Consider the following 18,778-nt stretch of genomic DNA (forward strand, 5'->3'; position numbering starts at 1 on the left):
AGAAACCTTAACTAATTTTTGATCCCCACTAGATAAATTCTCCAGATATCAGCTTGGTTTTAAATTAAAAATTTTTTAAAAATAGCTGTTTGGCGGAGGAAAGAGGACAGCCTTGAAGACATTGTGCACGACTGAGTAACCTTAGCCTAAGGAAGACTGCCTCTCCACCGGGAATCTGGGGGAAGGGAGGAAGGTGTTGCACCCCTAATGTAATTGGAAGGGCAGACCGTGAGCAAACTAGGAAGATGGGAAGCACAGGCCAAAAGCCGAAAGTGTTTTAGCAGCGGTAGGGGACTATCACAAATGTGTATAGCACCATCACAAACCACACCAATCAGAGGAGAGATACACACCTGAAAACTCTCCTATGGAGATGTCCAGCGCAAGCAGACACAGACCGGGAGGAACAAAAGGAAGCAAAAAAAAGGTCAATCAATAATTAAAGTTACAAAAAATAAAAATCACAAAAAAATCATCAGTGATCCTGCAGGCATTTCAATGACAGTGGAAATGGAATAATAATAATACAGGCCAGACCAGTGGTGAGTGTGCAAGGCAAGACTTGTATCAAAGCAGAGTATGTTTCCTGTAGCGTATCTATTGTGGCAACATCTACCAAGCTGTGGCGTCATCCAATCACTTGCTTTAAATCGTGTGGTCAATGATGACATCACAACCACTGGGCAGATTGTAGGCGGCTGCTGAATCTTAATGAAGGAAATGATGAGTTGTGGGGTGGCGGGGGGTTGGAGGGCGACTGGTTGGAACCTGAAGATTTTCACATCTTTTCTATAGATAAAGAACATCTTGTTTTGCTACCTTAATTGTTCAGCAGTTTATTCTGCAGATTGTAAACCCCAGGATGATTCAAAAACAAAAACGTCTCCCAGGGTCCTTACAGACAAAGAGGCTGAAAAGGCTGCCCACTGGCTGATTCATCCCTGCAGCAAAAACAACGGGAGATGTTCCGACTCAGGCTGGCAATGGATTTTTTCTCTGATCCACTGTGCATCATCAATGTGCTGAGAAACATTGTGTACGTCCTGACCCGAACACCTTCCCCACTCTGCATTCCTTGCTGCAGTTTGCCCCACTCTGGATCTGACAGTGCGCCGCGTGGAAGGCAGCCCCGATAGGGTCAGCAGTACGACTGGTCATTAAAAAGCTGCTGCCGCCATTCCTGGCACGAAAGCCAAATGGAACAACCACCAAGGGACGAGTGGAATATCGCAGTGGCAGTGGTGTAACTGCAATTCTGTCACTGGTGAGACAGATGATTATATGGTGCAAACTGTGCCAAATATCTCTCTCCCGCCCCCCCCCCAATGATTGAAGTGCAGTGCTCGCCATTCAGCAGAATATCCTCTACACTGTCAGACAGAATATGTGCCCTGGGGTCTGTTTCCTTAACAAAAGATCACCAGCTAAGAAAGACTCCACTGTCTGTCTTTATGAATGTGTGACAGTAAGTGTGTCGAAGTGCATGGGCTGTGCAAGCGTCACTATATAAATGTGTCCCCATTCAAACAGCACCATATACATACTCCATGTGTGTCACAGTACAAGTACATTGTTGTATGAAAATGTCAAGTAAGTGTCTCGCTCCATGAGTCTGACATTAAGAATGTAGCGCACTGTATAACGGTATTTCTGTACAACTTCATTGTACAAGTATATAATTATAATGACTCTTGCTGTATGAATGTTGTCACTGAGTTCATCATTATCCATGCATTACTATACGTTGCGTGACTATCATGTATTACTGTCTGAAAATGTCACTGGACAACAGTATCGGTGCATAAGAGACACTGCTTTTCTCTCTCCGCCAACATGGTGGGGGGAGTCCAGAACCAGGAGGGGTCGCAGTCTGAGGATTCGGGATAGACCATTTAGGACGGAGGTGAGGAGACATTTCTTCACCCAAAGAGTGGTGAGCCTGTGGAATTCATTACCACAGGAAGTAGTTGATGCCAAAACATTGAATGTATTCAAGAGGCGGCTGGATATAGCACTTGGGGCGAATGGGATCAAAGGTTATGGGGAGAAAGAAAGATTAGGCTATTGAGTTGGATGATCAGCCATGATCGTGATGAATGGCGGAGCAGGCTCGAAGGGCCAAATGGCCTCCTCCTGCTTCTATCTTCTGTGTTTCGATAATTTCAGTATAAACTCCAATTATTGGCATAAATGTGCTTCTTTCCGTTATGGCGGCAGAGAGAGAAGAAAGCCCGAGGAAATTCCTGGCATGGAACATCCCCCCGGGCAGTAACCAACTGACTGAGATGCCCACCCTTTACTGAATCTACCCAATAGCAGATGGCAAAGAGAGTGTAATGGTGTGAGAATGTTATTGTAAGTCACCGCCACTGTACGAGAGTAAGGATGTTTGCATAAATGGGATCCACGTGCTCGCAGGTCAACTTTCCAGAAGTTCAACTGCACTGACTAACCACTGGTCCATCCTTTTAAATTAGAATGAGACAAATCGTTAACCAAACCCAGACAGACACTCAGCCGTGGGGTTGAGTTCCGTGCAATCGCCTCCTTCAAAGTGAGGCGCTTTGCCCCGTTAATTAAGAAAGGTTGGCGATTCGAAATACTTCTCCCTCATGTTTGGCGTGGTATTCACTTTGAATCGTGTTTTCAGTTCAGAAAGCAATACAAGGCAAGCAAGTGCAGAGTCTACCCCGAGAAATATCAATAGATTTAACAATGAACTACTGCACAGAAACTCATTAGAGAATTTTTAAAAATCAATCAACAGAGACACAGCCGATGGTTAGAATCAGCGTCCCCGGATACTACAATTCACAAAACATTCATATGCTACTGGATACAGCAAAAACTTGCAACATCTCGTTTTGGGGGATTTAAATCAGTGTCAAAGCTACGTCTTGCTGGCCACGGTGATTTCTGTTTTGGAGCAAGGAGAGGTGGCTCTATTCAGAAAAGCACATTTCTAGGTGTCACTCAAGATCTTCCTTTGAAGAGCTGGAACTGCAGACGTTGGGCAGCTGCAATGCAGACTATATTCCAGCCAACTTTATCGGATTTTCGCAACATTTCTGCATCCAGACCCATGTGGATGTACCTTCGCCACGACAGCTGAAACCAACCTGACGGGATCCCCTAGTGGTGACATTGAAGCATATCCCAGTGAACATGCATTAAGCCATCTGGACTTTTGCAGCATATTTTGGTGCCATTCCATTGTAGCACATCGAGCATTATAATGGCACATCTGGGACTGGCCTTGGATATTTATCTTCTCCAATTTGTACCTTCCACTGTGTGGAGTTTGCACATTCTCCCCGTGTCTGCGTGGGTTTCCTTCCACACTCCAAAGATGTGTAGGTTTGGTGGATTGGCCATGCTCAATTGCCCCTTAGTGTCCCAAGATGTGTAGGTTAGGGGGATTGGCGGAGTAAATACTTGGGGTTGCAGGGAACAGGTCTGGGTGGGATTTCCCCTTAGTGTCAGGGAGATTACGTGGGGTTACAAGGACAAGCCCTGGGTGGGTTTGTTGTCGGTGCAGACTCGATAGGCCGAGTGGCCTCCTTCTGCACTTTAGGGATTCTAGGATCCCCATCTTGAGGAAGGATTTCTACTTTACACTTCTGGGAAAGTGTGTCCTCATTACTGCAGGTTGATAGCACTGGAATTTTTGTCCCTGTGTTTCCAGCAGCAAAAAACATGGAGCTCGGGAAAACAATCTTTGAAAAACAGTAAATTGAGGAAAGGGACAAATTAGGTGCGTGTCCCCCCCCCCCCACCCCAGCAATGCAGAAACCATCTATCATTTGTATAAATGTGATCCATGTGCTGCAGATAAACTTTCTGAAAGTTCAACAAACTGCATTTACTAACCACTGGTCTGCCCTTTCAAATTAGAACGAGACAAATCATTGGCCAAAGCCAGACATTCAGTTCTGTGCCCACTCACAGAGGGCAGTTTGTAACACTCGCGACGCTCACCCATTCTCAATTCCAGCTCTGCAAAAAGCAGGAAACTTCATACAATCCCTACAGCGCAGAAGGAGGCCATTCGGCCCATCGAGTCTGCACCGACCACAATCCCACCCATCCCCTATCCCCATAACCCCATGCATTTACCCTTGCTAGTTCCCCTGACACGAAGGGGTAATTGAGCATGGCCAATCAACCTAACCCACGCATCTTTGGACTGTGGGAGGAAACTGGAGCACCCGGAGGAAACCCACACAGACACGGTGAGAACGTGAAAACTCCACACAGACAGTGACCCAAGCCGGGAATCGAACCCAGGCGCTGTGAGGCAGCAGTGCTAACCACTGTGCCACCGCGCCGCCTACAGAAGGAATTGAAGCCAACTGCACAGGTCAGTGACCTGAGAGCATGTAAACAGTGCGACGGCGTGGGTGTATTTTAAAAACATAAAAGGGTAAAGAAAACACTGCAGATTCTCATAATCTCATGGCACGTGACGGTCTGCGTGGAGTCTGCACATTCTCCCCGTATCTGCATGGGTTTTCTCTGGGTGCTCCGGTTTCCTCCCATTGAACAAAGATATGTGGGTTAGGTGGATTGGCCATGGTAAATTGCCCTGTAGTGTCAGGGTAGCTAAGTGGGGTTATGGGGATAGGGCCTGGGTGGGATTGCTGTCGGTACAGGCTCGAATGGCCTCCTTCTGCACCATAGTGATTCTACGATTCTAACATTCTAACAAGATTAGACAGGGTAGATTCAGAAAGACTGTTCCCGATGGTGGGGGGTGTCCAGAATTAAGGGTCATAGTTTGAGGACCTTTTAGGACTGATGTGAGGAGAAATTTCTTCACCCAGAAGGTGGTGAATGTGTGAAATTCGCTACCGCAGAAAGTAGCTGAGGCCAAAACATTGTGTGATTTGACGAAGAAATTAGATATAGCTCTTGGGGCTAAAGGGATCAAGGGATATTGGGGGGGGGGATCAGAATATTGAATTTGATGATCAGCCATGATCGAGATGAATGGCGGAGCAGGATCGAAGGGCCAAATGGCCTCTTCCTGCTTCTAATTCTATGTTTCTAGATGGTGGAAATATAACATATAATCTTTGACTTGGGTTGGGGGGTGCAGGCAGGGAGAGCTTGAAGAACACAATTTTTGTTGACTTTCCATCTGATTCCATGTTAACTGGACGGAGGAATTTTGTGAGGAAGTTCACAGCTTCCTCTGGCAAAACCAGATTTCTCTCCACGATGCACCTGCACATTCATCACTGATCAAATATAGGACTGGGGTGTCCAAATCAAGAGCGCAGGTGTTAGTGGTAATTTAATTATACTGCTAAAACGCACAGAGCATTTTTAATTAAGTGCTTAGAGCACTTATAAAGAGAGACTGCTGGGGCACTGGGTTAGTAGGTAGGAGGCAGATGTATATAACGTTGTGTTCCATAAATAAACCAACCATCGAGAAAATTATTTGATTCTAATTTCATACTTCATTTTGTTCGGGATCCATTTATCAACCTCCACATGGAGAATTACCAATCATGGATGTGCCATTAGAATGTAAATCGATGCATTTTTGTGGGTTTGCTGTTAGTCAGTTGCTGGATGGCATCAGCACAGTTACAGAGGACAGGTCAGCCTGCATCTTTCTTGTTGTTAAACAGTGAGTGCAGTGGGAATGGCAGTTGTGAATAAATAGCCAAAGACAAAACCTTTTAAATTATTTGGCTGTGTACATTAACATTTCATAGTATTCTACATTTAGGCAAAATCACAGCATTTACTGGAAATTATACACAGGTTAAAAATTGAACACATAGGTAAGGATAGTAAAAGGACCCCAGAGGGCGGACTTTTACTAAAAAATGGCCAAGTGTCAGGTTCTGACCGAAAACTGACGTGTTTCGCCGCACAAACATAGCTAGGTTTTCCCTCCACATCTTCTTGACACTTTATGAAAATAAAAACCGGGGGGTGGGGGTTGTCTTTTGTACCATCATTCTAACACGGCAAGGCCTGATAGGGCCAGCAAGGCAGGCTCAACAGCGAGCGGGACACCCTGTTTAAAGGGCGCCCTGATCACAATGTAAAGTTAAAGCCTCTTTCCAAGGCCATCGGGTCCCCTGGCAGACAAGGGGAACCCCCCTTTTCCCCCGACGCTTGAACACTGAGGGCCAACCTCTCCCTCCCACCACTCAATGGTTAGCTTACCCCTCACCTGCCCACACCACGGTGACCCTCCCCCTTTCCAACTCCGCCGGCATCGGGGAGGGGGCCACCCTCCTCCTCCCCCCCCCCCCCCCCCCCCCACCCCACTCTGAGTGTCCAGCCCCTTCCCCTATCGCCATGCAGGTCCATGGGGTATCCTAGAAGTCCCGCTGTGGGCAGTGCCAGGGGGACTGCCCAGCCATGTTCCTTGCCACTCGGGGCTATACACACACCTCCATATCTTGGGCGTGGTCATGGTGACGGGTTTCTGTTTTTTTAGAAGCCAGTAGTGATTTGGCCGGCGGGTGGAACATTTGCCGTCGCCAATGCCACAGCGAAAGCTGTTTAATTATGTACGGTGTAAACCTGATTGCATCATCAGGGAGAGCCCAGGAACATCACACTTCATAATCTCACCAGCGCAAATCCCGTAACGGCCCTCTCGCAAGATTTAGCGGTCGTAACAGAATTTGAATGCATGGCGAACGGGCTCAGAGAATCCCGCACAAGAGAGTTAGAGATTAAATCTGGTAACATCAGCCTTGATCAATTCTTTTCACCATCTCCAAATGTTTAATTATATTTGAAAAACAATGTACAAATTGCATAGCAAACATTGTATCTGTCACAGTGCTGTTCAAATGTGTTCAATTAATCAAGTTCAGCCCATTCTCGCCAATATCTGCACAGTGACTGTAATAACTTCAGTGACTTCAATAAAACTGTAATGTGGAGATGCCAGCGTTGGACTGGGGTAGGTAGGCACAGTAAGAAGTCTCACAACATCAGGTTAAAGTCCAACAGGTTTATTTGGAATCTCAAACTTTCAGAGCGCCGCTCCTTCCTCAGGTGATTCACGAGCTTTCGGACTCACCTGAGGAAGGAGCAGAGCTCCGAAAGCTCCAAAATAAACCTGTTAAACAAAACTGACTGAAGGCCGAACAATAATAAAATATTACTGAACTGCGGAACGGTCAGTTGGCATCACTGACCCCCACATGAACTCCCACTGAACTCAACCACGTCATCATTAGAGATGGAGAGCGTGGAAGCAAAGTACTTCCTGAGAGAAAGAGAAGGGAAGATTGGGAGATGGAGATAGATCAGGCCATCCGAATGAATTTCCAGTTACAGAGCTGCGTTTGCCTTGTCTGCCTACGATCCTGCACCTGGTCTGAAAGAAACACTCAGCATTGTGAAGAAAAATAATTAACTCTTTTGGTAGAAATTGCAAAGGACAAACTTCATTTCATCTTTTTCATTAAATCTTTAAAATAAAATGTTTTACGTCTGGTTAAAAAGGGAAAATATTTTGTTGAGCCACTGAAGAATCTGGCACTTTGTAAATTGCAATTGATGCCTCGACTTAGACAGACTGAAAATCATTTGGGATTTCTACTTGTTATCATGATTTTTTTCAAAAACATCAATGCCAGTTTACAAATCCAATCCCATCAAACTTGCCCGTGCTTGACTTACCGAGTAGATCTGCCCCCTCGTCCACATCCCCGATGACTTCTGACCCAGCAGTGGAAAGTTCATGGTACAGTGAATCCGTGTTTATCCCGAATGCCTTATTTACAATTCCTTGCGTGGGGCTGAATTATCCAATTTACAACAGTCGGATTAGTGCAGGAATTAGCCTTACACAGCAGACTTACACACCCGACCCAGGGTCCCGAGACAAGCATCACAGGGCAACCCACCACATTGTGCTGAGTGGGGGCGGGCATGCATCGCACGTACTGCCATCTCCAAATCGTGTTACTTTTCTGGGCAAGATTTACACACCCCCCCGGTCTTTCAATGTGAGCAGGAGAAAATTACTGCCGCCATCTCCAAATTGCACAAGAAAAATTAACAAGAGCAAGGACACCTGCCTCGGATCCCATTCTCCTCATCAGCTAGGCTATTGCTGAGATCAGCCATTAGCCTTTTTTATAACCTGTTTCAATCCTTATGTGGAGAAACTGATGGTATTACTGAATGGAGGTGATTGTAGAGGTAACCACATTGACGTGGTAACTGCCTTACTGATGGAATGCAGGAAATCACATAATCCTACAGTGCAGAAGGAGGCCACTCGGCCCAACTTGTCCATGCCACCCAGTTTTTACCACTACGCTAGTCCCAATTGCCCGTGTTTGGCCCATATCCCTCTACACCCATTTACCCTTGGAACTGTCCAAATACTTTTCGTGTGTGAGGAACCCCAACCCCATTATCCTAACACACCGCCCCCATCAACTGGCGCTGCCCATCACTATAAGGTTGGAACCGAGGAACTACCTGTTGCCTCCACGTCCTTCGAACTGTGGATCTTGACACATATCAAGCTCTGGGGTGGAATCAATAATCTCCTGAAGGTCAGACAACTCATCGCTACTCCCCATTCCTGCAAAGGATTTCAAGGACGCAATTAATTTCATGGTAAGGATGGGCTGCTAAACTACTGACCATCAATGTTCTGTGAAGCAATACTGAACTAAGGTTAAACCAGGGATATCAGAGTGTTAGACTGAAGGATTACTTACTGATATGGAATGCAGGGTGCATCTGGGTGGGATATTGAAAGAAGTAGTATATCACACAGTGAGTTATATGGCAGAGAGTTACAAGACTTGTGATTATTACCGAATACGTTCACACGACGTTCTGGAGTTTGCCATTTTACCCCAGTTATCATAAGCAGGAACCAATGAAATAGCATCATACAAACACACTGGGGATGGCTTCAATGAAAAGTTAAACTGTGTGGGGTGCTCTGTGGGTGGATGGCCCATTTCGCAACCCCCAACAAATCTAAATCCCTTTCCATTGAGTGTTCACCCACTAATAACAACAAATGTTTACATAATAAAACACAGAATGTATCAGATTGTGCTATAGGTAATGATATAGGCTCAAAGTAGGTCACAAAAAGATATGGACTTTATTAACAATGTGAGTGTTACATTGAGGAGTGTCAGCATATCAGAATGTAAAAGTGACATTCTAGAGTAACTCTAGATCTATAATTTGGCTGCTAATAGACTGATCTGATGACTGACAGAAAAGTATTACAACCCAATTTTGTATTGTGAGTTACATCGTAATGAACAGCCAAGAGTGAAAAGAAGTAGCAACCTAAATTAATCAATGGGTCTAAGTATAGGCGTTGATATGCACGGCTACGTGTATATATGTAAATGCAGGACAGAAATTTAATCGTAGGGTTTCAATGGATGTCGGGGAGTTATTACCAGGCAGTAACCTAACGCAGCAGAGTAAGACGGATGAGGCTAGCTCACCCTGTAACCAAACTCAGCCCACCCTGAACCTGTGGTCCCGGGCACTACAACTCCGATTCACACTGGAAAATGTTCCCGTGCTCGGCACTGCCAATCCTCAATTCAACGAGCACGGATAAATGAGGGAAGAGGAGCAATCTCTCACCTATGCTGACGTTCCTCATCTCCTGGGTGACCTGGACTTCCATGTTTCTGCTATTACCTTTCGGCCGCTTTCGCTGGTTCTTGACCTTGCTGTCCCCGTTGTAGATTGGATTGACTACTTCATTTAGTGGAGTGACAGCTGCAGAAGGTACGGACGATGTCGGGGTGTTGGACTTGGTTCCTGTGGTACTCGGGGTGGCAGCAGCAGACGATTGGCCAGACTCCGAGGTATCATCCTGACCCGAGACAAAGAGAGTCGCAATCACGAGTCGCAATCGCCAACGATAAAGGAGATTGTGGCCAGCAAGGCTCAGGATTAATCTGAGACTCAACCTATCTCAAAGTATCAAAACACAAAAGGGTCTCAAGCCTGCCACTGGAACAGAGCAGGAACTACTTAGGATTGATAACTAGTCAAAATAGTTGACTAACAGGGGTTTGAAGTTGAAGTTATAATTAAGGAAGCATAATTAATGACCCCATGCACCCCGGACATTCTCTCTTCCACCTTCTTCCTTTGGGAAAAAGATACAAAAGTCTGAGGTCACATACCAACCGGCTCAAGAACAGCTTCTTCCCTGCTGCTGTCAGACTTTTGAATGGACCTACCTCGCATTAAGTTGATCTTTCTCTACACCCTAGCTATGACTGTAACACAATATTCTGCACTCTCTTCTTTCCTTCTCTATGAACGGTATGCTTTGTCTGTATAGCGAGCAAGAAACAATAGTTTTCACTGTATGTTAATACATGTGACAATAATAAATCAAATCAAATCAAGTTATGGTTGGCACGGTGGTTAGCACTGCTGCCTCACAGCGCCAGGGACCCGGGTTCGATTCCCGGCTTGGGTCACTGTCTGTGTGGAGTCTGCACATTCTCCCCATGTCTGCATGGGTGTCCGCCGGGTGCTCCGGTTTCCTCCCACAGTCCCGCATGTGCACTGGCCATGCTAAATTCTCCCTCAGTGTACCCAAATAGGCACCGGAGTGTGGCGACTAGAGGATTTTCACAATAACTTCATTGCAGTGTTCATGTAAGCCTACTTGTGACACTAATAAACAAACTTTAAAAGTTTCAACGTGATAACAAATCAGCATGCATAGGAAGCTTTAATCTCATGACATGGTTTATGTGTGTCATAGCGTCTATTCCAAAATGCGTAAAAGGTGAGTTGGACACATACCAGATTTAGTTGCGAACAAGTTGTAATTGTTGTAAGGCTTCCTGCCAGAAACAGTGCAAAATAAAAACAGTGACACCATTTTTTTAAAAAACTCCATGCCTTCCATCTTCAAGGTCCAGGCTATAATCCAAGCCCACTTCCTGCATTGGATCCCGCTTCCACCCTGCAGGAGGCCAGTACACCTCTTCTCACTCCAGTCACCCAGCCTCAAACTTTACCCCAAGCTCCCATCTCAGCCCCATCCCTTTCACTCAGGTTCCTTTTGTTTGTGGCAGAAGAAGAAATCCTCACACGGGACCGGGAATCGGTGGTGTCCACATCCCGGTGCAGTTTCTGGCCTTCATGGCAGCTAACAGGGGATGCATTTGGCTCCCAGTAGCATTAATTGTTACCCAGATGTAATAAAGAAATTGACCTAAATCTCCATCTTCTACTTATAAAATGGACTATAATGGATTCCTTCCCTGAAAGGATCACCTTGTCTAATTAAAAGGATCTTGCTTGAAGCTTTGACATTATTGACACTGCCAACACTTAGGGAACAATGGCAATGGCAATGAACACAGCAGTCTTCGGAGAGAATCGAGCTCAGAGCCTAACGAAAATAGGTGGAATCTCCACTAGGCAAAGAGAATTGGGGCACCAGATGCAGATACCCGTGTGCACCACAAGGAAATTTGGACATCAAAAGCAAATTCCTTCTCAGGTTACCCAGTCACAGAGACACTGCAGACTCCCCCGACAGACTAAAAGGAAACTCAAGATTTCCAGGAGAGAGATGGGGATTCCAGATAACCAGACAGATAACCCAGTAGAAAGATAGGGAACTCCACCTATAGGTAGGGTGGCACAGTGGTTAGCACTGCTGCCTCACAGCGCCAGGGACCCAAGTTCGATTCCCGGCTTGGGGTCACTACCTGTGTGGAATCTGCACCTTCTCCCCGTGTCTGCTCTGGTTTCCTCCCACACTCCAAAGATGTGCTAAATTGCCCCTTAGTGTCAGGGGGACTAGCTAGGGTAAATACATGGGGTTGTGGGGACAGGGCCTGGGTGGGATTGTGGTCATAGAATCCTACAGTGCAGAAGGAGGCCATTCGGCCCATCGAGTCTGCACTGATCACAATCCCACCCAGGCCCTATCCCCACAAACCCATGCATTTACCTTAGCTAGCCCCCCCTGACACTAAGGGGCAATTTAGTGTGGCCAACCCACCTAACCCGCACATCTTTGGACTGAGAGGGGAAGCCGGAGCACCAGGAGGAAACCCACGCAGGCATGGGGAGAATGTGCAAACTCCACATGACAGTGAGCTAAGCCGGGATCGATGCAGGCTCAATTGGCCGAAAGGCCTCCTTCTGCAGTGTAGGGATTCTATGGATTCTATGACCTCTCGTTGGCCATTTAAAGGTTCTCAACTGGCCTCTGGGCAGGAAGGCCACCCTCGACCTTTCCTGCCTGAATGGCAGGAAGTCAAGAAGCTAAAAGGCATTTCACTCCTGCCTACCCTCCCAACCCACCTGCATCCATGGACCAGATTATATTTCACCTTTTGTATGCACCTTGTAGTTACAGGGGAATGTAAGCGGGAGATATATAGACAACTGCCATATAATGTGCAATTTCAGAGTTATTGGTCAAAATAGAGCTGAAAAATGCATTGCATCGGCTGCAGTTATCTGTTAAGATTGTCCACGGTTCAATCACTATAGGCCAGGAAGGAACTCGAGATGGAAAAAGGAAAATGCATACTAGCCACACAGCCCACTCTCCCTCCTGTCACTTCATCTCAGAACATAAAGGCTGCCCACAACCCGGACAATCCCAGTGTCTGGGGAGATACTGTAAGCCACAACAGGCACTGAGATAAAGAGGGGAGAATGTTAAACAATAAAACCGTGCCATTTCCGCTCCTAACTGCACAGAGTTTTCTAATGGGGGCGAAGGTCTAGTTGACTCATTGGCTCAGGTGTGCCCCAGACTCACTCACCTTCAGGCTACAGTTAGATGGGGGCTGGCTTAGATCGCTCAGGTGCCAGTTGTCAGAGCCGGGAGTGATACGACCAACTTGCTGCCCGCGGAGATTCCCGTCCAACACAGGGAACAGGCCCAGAGTATTCGGCGGTTCCTTCCTACTAGGAAAGAGCAACAATGTGCAATTGAAGTTTCCTATTCATCACCAATTCACACATCCTTCATAAATATTCAGGCTGTTGTTTAACCATTATGACCACGTAGATTTGCCATTGTGAACCTCAACATAGACACAAATCACTTCAATGGTTTCTAGACGGTGGCACACTGCGCCTAGCATGGGTGCCTCACTGCGCCACGGACCGGAGTTCGATTCCCGGCTTGGGTCACTGTCTGTGCGGAGTCTGCACATTCTCCTCCAGGTGCTCCGGTTTCCTCCCACAGTTCGAAAGACGTGCTGGTTAGGTGCATTGGCCATGCTAAATTCTCCCTCAGTGTACCCGAACAGGCGTCGGAGTGTGGCGACTAAGGGATTTTCACAGTAACTTCATTGCAGTGTTAATGTAAGCCTACTTGTGACATGAATAAATAAACTTTAAAACTTTTATTCAGCTATTAATAATCGGTAGATACATACAACACGTTCAAACTTTCCACAATAGTATCGCAAAATATGAGAAAACAGGATCATCAGGAACACTCAGATAATCACTGGAGTGGAATAACATTAAGACATCACTTAATTTCTCTACTGAATGCAGCAGTGAATGTGGAGGACTGTGAATTTCCACAGTGCCCACTCCTCAGAGTGGCAGAGAGAGACAGTGTTCTCAGTCTGGTCTCACGCCCTGGTGCGGTTCTGTTTTCTACAAACAAAATGTTAGATTTCAAAGGGATGGAAATAGAAGTTTTCTCTTTGTTTACCTCCTAATACCATCAAGACTGTGGGCCAGCCGATACATTTACATCAAGTCACTAAAATTACCTGAATGCAGGATCAGGCTGTTGAGTTGGATGATCATCATATTGAATGGCGGAGCAGGTTCGAAGGGCCAAATGGCCTCCTCCTGCTCCTATTTTTTTTAATGTTTCTATGTTTCTACTAACAACAGAACGTGACCTTTCCAGATTTATATACATGCGAAGAGAAGCAAAGGACCATAGAGAGGGGGAGGAAAAGGGTGAAATTCCCGAATTCCCGAATCGAAGAGTAGGATTTGGAGTTTCTCATCCCAGCTAAGGAGAGTCTGTGGACTGCCAGATGCTTCGAAGTTTCCAGCTCCAGGTCAGAAAACAACAACATTCCTTTCTCCTTTTGAAAGTTTTGATACTTTGGCATCCAGAGTGTGATGGGGGTCTTTCAAAAATTTTGTATAAAAACCAGATGAGAAGGCATCTACAAGTATTTAAAAAGGAAAAGAGTTGCTTAGGTGAGCATCTGTCCTTTAGAAGGCAAAAGGGTGAGGGAATTAATAATGGGAAACAAGGAAATGGCAGAGACTTTGAATAAGTATTTTCATAGAATCATAGAATTTCTACAGTGCAGAAGGAGGCCATTCGGCCCATTGAGTCTGCACAGACCACAATCCCACCCAGGCCCTAGACCCATAACCGTATGCATTTACCCTACCTAGTCCTCCTGACACTAAGGGGCAATTTAGCACGGCCAATCCACCTAACCCGCACTTCTTTGGACTGTGGGAGGAAACCGGAGCACCCGGAGGAAGCCCACGTAGACACAGGGAGAACATGCAAACACCACACAGACAGTGACCCAAGCCAGGAATGGAACCCTGGTCCCTGGCACTGTGAGAAGTCTCACAACACCAGGTTAAAGTCCAACAGGTTTATTTGGTAGCAAAAGCCACTAGCTTTCGGAGCGGAGCTCCTTCGTCAGGTAAGTGGGAGTTCTGTTCACAAACAGGGCATATAAAGACACAAACTCAATTTACAAAATAATGGTTGGAATGCTGTTTGTGAACAGAACTCCCACTTACCTGACGAAGGAACAGCGCTCCGAAAGCTAGTGGCTTTTGCTACCAAATAAACCTGTTGGACTTTAACCTGGTGTTGTGAGACTTTTTACTGTGTTTACCCCAGTCCAACGCTGGCATCTCCACATCATGCCTGGCACTGTGAGGCAGTAAGAAGTCTCACAACACCAGGTTAAAGTCCAACAGGTTTATTTGGTAGCAGATACCATAAGCTTTCGGAGCACAGCTCCTTCGTCAGATGGAGTGGATATCTGTTCTCCAACAGTGCACAGACACAGAAATCAAGTTACAGAATACTAATTAGAATGCAAATCTCTGCAGCCAGCCAGGTCTTAAAGGTACAGACAATGTGGGTGGAGGGAGCATTCAACACAGGTTAAAGAGATGTGTATTGTCTGTGAGGCAGCAGTGCTAACCACTGTGCCACCGTAACCAAAAGAGAAAATGCAAATGCAATGTTAGCATTCATGTCGGGAGGGCTAGAGTACAAGAGCAGGGATGTACTTCTGAGGCTTTATAAGGCTCTGGTCAGACCCCATTTGGAGTATTGTGAGCAGTCTTGGGCCCCATACCTAAGGAAGGATGTGCTGGCCTTGGAAAGGGTCCAGAGGAGATTCACAAGAATGATAAAAGCAAATTACTGCGGATGCTGAAATCTGAAACCAAAAGAGAAAATGCTGGAAAATCTCAGCGGGTCTGGCAGCATCTGTAAGGAGAGAAAGGAGCTGATGTTTCGAGTCCAGAGGACCCTTTGTCAAAGCTCCACCGTATGCCATTATGTGCCACCTATCTGTTTTCACAGTGGAAGGCAGAAAAATCATCTCAGAGTTAGTAGAAAATCAAGGGGTGAAAGGGAGAGAGGAACTGAACACAATCACGAGAGAAAATGTATTCAGAAAGCTGATAGGATTAAAGGCTGACAGGTCCCCTGGATGTGAGGGCCTGCATCTTCACATGGTTAGAGTCACAAGGTTAGGGTCTGAGAAGGTTGCAGAGAAAGTAGATTCCTCGTTTGGAATGTTCCAAAATTCTACAGATTCTGGAAAGGTCCAAGGGGATTGGAAAACCGCAAATGTAACACCATGGGCAGCACAGTGGTTAGCACGGCTGCCTCACAGCGTCAGGGACCCAGGTTTGACTCCGGGCTTGGGAGTTTGCATGTTCTTCCCATGTTTGCGTGGGCTTCCTCCGGGTGCTCCGGTTTCCTCCCACAGTCCAAAGATGTGCAGGTTAGGTGGATTAGCCATGCTAAAAGTGTTGGGTTACAGGGATAGGGCAGGGGAGTTGGCCTAGGTACCATACTCCTTTGGAGAGTCAGTGCAGACTCGATGGGCCAAATGGCCTCCATCTGCACTGGACAAAGAACAAAGAACAGTACAGCACAGGAAACAGGCCCTTCGGCCCGCCAAGCCTGTGCCGCGCATTGGTCCAACTAGACCAATCGTTTGTATCCCTCCATTCCCAGGCGGCTCATGTGACTATCCAGGTAAGTCTTAAATGATGTCAGCGTGTCTGCCTCCACCAACCTACTTGGCAGCACATTCCAGGCCCCCACCACTCTCTGTGTAAAAAACATCCCTCTAATATCTGAGTTATACTTCATCCCTCTCACCTTGGGCCCGTGACCCCTCATGATCGTCACTTCTGATCTGGGAAAAAGCTTCCCACCGTTCACCCTATCTACCCCCTTCATAATCTTGTACACCTCTATTAGATCTCCCCTCATTCTCCGTCTTTCCAGGGAGAACAACCCCAGTTTACCCAATCTCTCCTCATAGCTAAGACCCTCCATACCAGGCAACATCCTGGTAAACCTTCTCTGCACTCTCTCTAACGCCTCCACGTCCTTCTGGTAGTGTGGCGACCAGTACTCCAAATGTGAACCAGCGTTCTACACAGCTGCATCATCAGACTCCAGCTTTTATACTCTATACCCCATCCCATAAAGGCAAGCATACCATATGCCTTCTTCACCACCTTCTCCACCTGTGTTGCCACCTTCAAGGTTTTGTGGACTTGCACACCTAGGTCCCTCTGTGTTTCTATACTCTTGATGGCTCTGCCATTTATTGTATAACTCCTCCCTACATTATTTCTTCCAAAATACATCACTTCGCATTTATCCGGATTAAATTCCATCTGCCAGCTCTCCGCCCAATTTTCCAGCCTATCTATATCCTGCTGTATTGCCCGACAATGCTCATCTCTATCCGCAAGTCCAGCCATCTTCGTGTCATCCGCAAACTTGCTGATAACACCAGTTACACCTTCTTCCAAATCATTTATATATATCACAAATAGCAGAGGTCCCAGTACAGAGCCCTGCGGAACACCACTGGTCGCAGACCTCCAGCCGGAAAAAGACCCTTTGACCGCTACCCTCTGTCTCCTATGGCCAAGCCAAGGAGATTCTATGGATTCATGTAGGAGAGAGTCTAGAATAACTTAGGACTAAAAAAGACCAACAATCAGAGTGAATATAGTATAGAGGAGTCACAAAGTATTTGTGAATATATTTTACAAAGATACTGTTTGCATAGAGACACATATAACCACCGTTAGAGGATTTCAACATGTACTTTTGAAAGACATATTATATTCTGTATTAAAAGCATACACCTTGGCTAAAAACACACTGCTCTAAGGCATGATGGGATGTAGTCAAGTAAAAAGAACCACATTCTTCAGAACAATATACTACTGAGCAAAGGGAGAAAGCAACTCTTATCAGTGTGGACTCCAGACAGTCCTGGAGATCTGAGTCGGGCGAATGAATAGGTCTTACATTACACCAGATAAAAATTGTCTGGTACGCACCATAAGATTGTGAAAAAGACTCTTAAAAGTCCACAAAATCATGTATTCCCATGCTGTCAAAGGGTAAATATTATTGGCCAAGGTAAATAATCCATACCAATAATGATTGGCTCATACCCGGCTGGGGTGAGCCGAGGGGTGGGCAAACGGCTTTGGAAAATTGTAATACCAAGAGAAATGTAATTTCAGAGTGGTTTGGAACTGCCCCAAATCACCCTCCAGCTTTCGTTAGGCCTGGATAATAAAGAAACGTATTAACCAGAATACTGTCTCTGCGAGTCTTTGTGTTAGCTGAGCCGTAATTAAGACAGGAAATCCTCCAGGTGAAAGCCAGCTTAATACTTAGCCTCTGAAGAAGCTCCTACAATTCACTATTCAAGAAAGAAGACAGAAAGCAGGAGACTACAAGCCAATCAGCAGTTGTCACTGGGAAGATGCTAGAATCCCTTAAGGAGGTAGTAGCAGGACATTTAGAAAATCATAAAACAATCAGAGTCAACATGGTTTTCTGAAAGAGAAATACTTGAGGGGGCAAAAATTGACACTGAGTATAATTTGAGAAGATCTGAGGTCGTCCACTTTAGTAGTAAGAATGGAAAAGTACAGTATTATCAAAACAGAGAGACTGCAGAATGCTGCGGTACAGTGGGAACTGGGTGTCTTTGTACATGAATCATCAGTTAGCAGGTACAACAAGTAATTAAAACAGTAATTCAAATGTAAAAGTAGGGAAGTCTTGCTGCAACCGACATGGCATAGGCGAGACCACACCTGGAGCAATGCGTACAGTTTTCAACTCCTTATTGAAGGAGAGCTATACTTTGTTTTTATTCATTCGTGGGACATGGGTGTCATTGGCTTCGCCAGCATTTATTGCCCATCCCTAGGTGCCCTTGAACTGAGTGGCTTGTGAGGCCATTTCAGAAAGCAGTTGAGAGTCAGCCACATTGCTGTGGCTCTGGAGTCACATGTCGGCTAGACCAGGTAAGGACGACAGATTTCTTTCCCTAAAAGGACATTAGTGAACCAGATGGTTTTTCCGACAATCGACAATGGTTTCATGGTCATCGGTAGATTCTTAATTCCAGATTTTTTTTTACTGAACTCAAATTCCACCATCTGCCGTGGCGGGATTCGAACCCGGGTCCCCAGAACATTAGCTGAGTTCCTGGATTAATAGTCTAGCGATAAT

The 18,778-nt window shown here is 46.0% G+C and overlaps 1 protein-coding gene across 1 annotated transcript in view; it reads right to left on the reverse strand.

Annotated features, from left to right (window-relative positions):
• Positions 1 to 7,662: 7,662 nt before the first annotated feature.
• The window catches only part of LOC144487669 (C-Jun-amino-terminal kinase-interacting protein 3-like), a gene marked incomplete at its 3' end in the record, with an annotated part of 60,167 nt that continues 49,051 nt past the window's right edge, over positions 7,663 to 18,778 (reverse strand). Inside the window, exons 7-10 of the mRNA XM_078205750.1 lie at positions 12,792 to 12,936; positions 9,619 to 9,853; positions 8,473 to 8,578; positions 7,663 to 7,781 (exon numbers count right to left, since the gene is read on the reverse strand). Of these exons, the coding sequence (XP_078061876.1) occupies positions 7,663 to 7,781; positions 8,473 to 8,578; positions 9,619 to 9,853; positions 12,792 to 12,936 (605 nt within the window). The remainder of the gene's footprint in view (positions 7,782 to 8,472; positions 8,579 to 9,618; positions 9,854 to 12,791; positions 12,937 to 18,778) is intronic.

This window comes from Mustelus asterias, unplaced genomic scaffold, assembly GCF_964213995.1.
Source record: "Mustelus asterias unplaced genomic scaffold, sMusAst1.hap1.1 HAP1_SCAFFOLD_959, whole genome shotgun sequence".
Taxonomy (NCBI): domain Eukaryota; kingdom Metazoa; phylum Chordata; class Chondrichthyes; order Carcharhiniformes; family Triakidae; genus Mustelus; species Mustelus asterias.